At 45.9% G+C, this 1067-nt stretch overlaps 1 protein-coding gene across 1 annotated transcript in view; it reads right to left on the reverse strand.

Moving 5' to 3' along the window:
- Positions 1–837, reverse strand: part of TIMM23 (translocase of inner mitochondrial membrane 23) — an 18920-nt gene extending 18083 nt beyond the window's left edge. The window contains exon 1 of the mRNA XM_009272628.1: positions 779–837. Coding sequence (XP_009270903.1) covers positions 779–829 — 51 coding nt within the window. The 5' untranslated portion in view covers positions 830–837. The remainder of the gene's footprint in view (positions 1–778) is intronic.
- Positions 838–1067: the final 230 nt, after the last annotated feature.

The following is a 1067-nucleotide window of genomic DNA, read 5'->3' on the forward strand; positions in this document are numbered from 1 at the left end:
CTCTCCCACATCCCACAGGGGGGGAGTGAGCGAGCGGCTGGGTGGGGCTTGGTTGCCGGCTGGGGTTAAACCACAACAGTGAGAAAGGAAAACATTATAGGATTTTAAATTATTTTATTTTCCTTATGGTGGCCTACAGGCCATCATGCTATGTTAACTAATATTAAGCTGTGTAAGGACGATAGCTACATTATTCTTAGAATAAAATGGAAAGCTCTACTTCATGATGGTCTCCCTTCAGCTGGGAAATGACATAAGGAAAGTGGTGTGAAATTTGCTGCTGCTGTGATGACAGCACATGTGATGACAAAGCCTGTATCAGGTCTGGTGTTTGGTTGAACACCTCTATAATCTGATTGAACTCATCACAGTACAGAAAACTAATCCTTCAAAAGAGTGGAGAGTTTCTGGCTGCTCTTACTGACTGAAGGGGCTCAGCGGAGGGTGTGACAAATGCCAGAACTTGTGCAAGCGTGCGCTGGGGCTGTATGCCTCAGAGTATGGAGGGAGACCTCCTCTTTTCAATAGCGGCAGGCTTATATTGACACAACAGTCTGCCTTATCCTCTGTATTAAAACTGGTTTTCTTCTCCTAGATGCCATGGCACTGCAAGCTTTTATTAGGAACAATACTGAAAAAAATCGTTCCTTTCAACTGTTTGCCAGTTCAAGACTTCAGTACACACTGTACAGCACTGCAGGATTTTTGAGGTCTTCACATATGACCGTAGAAACAATGGAATCGAGTTCAACACAATAAAAACAAGCCGCCTTCTCACCTGTACTAGATACCTGGGGTCCAAGTTTAAATACGGGGACAAAGGACTCATTCCGGTTACTGAAAGGAAAAAAAAAAAAATAGAATGCTTTAACACCGACTTCCCCAGCAACAATTTCACATCCAGCAAGTTAAAAGGGGGCAGACCTCGTGCGTGGAAGCAGCGAAAATTCTGCCGTTAAGCTGCACAACTGATTAAAACACGACCACCGACGGACAACCCCCCGTTTTCAGGAAGCCCTGCAGGAGCAGCACGGATGGGATGGCACGCGACGCCTCCGCAACCGGCG

Source organism: Aptenodytes forsteri, unplaced genomic scaffold, assembly GCF_000699145.1.
Source record: "Aptenodytes forsteri isolate BGI_AS27 unplaced genomic scaffold, ASM69914v1 Scaffold106, whole genome shotgun sequence".
Lineage (NCBI taxonomy): Eukaryota > Metazoa > Chordata > Aves > Sphenisciformes > Spheniscidae > Aptenodytes > Aptenodytes forsteri.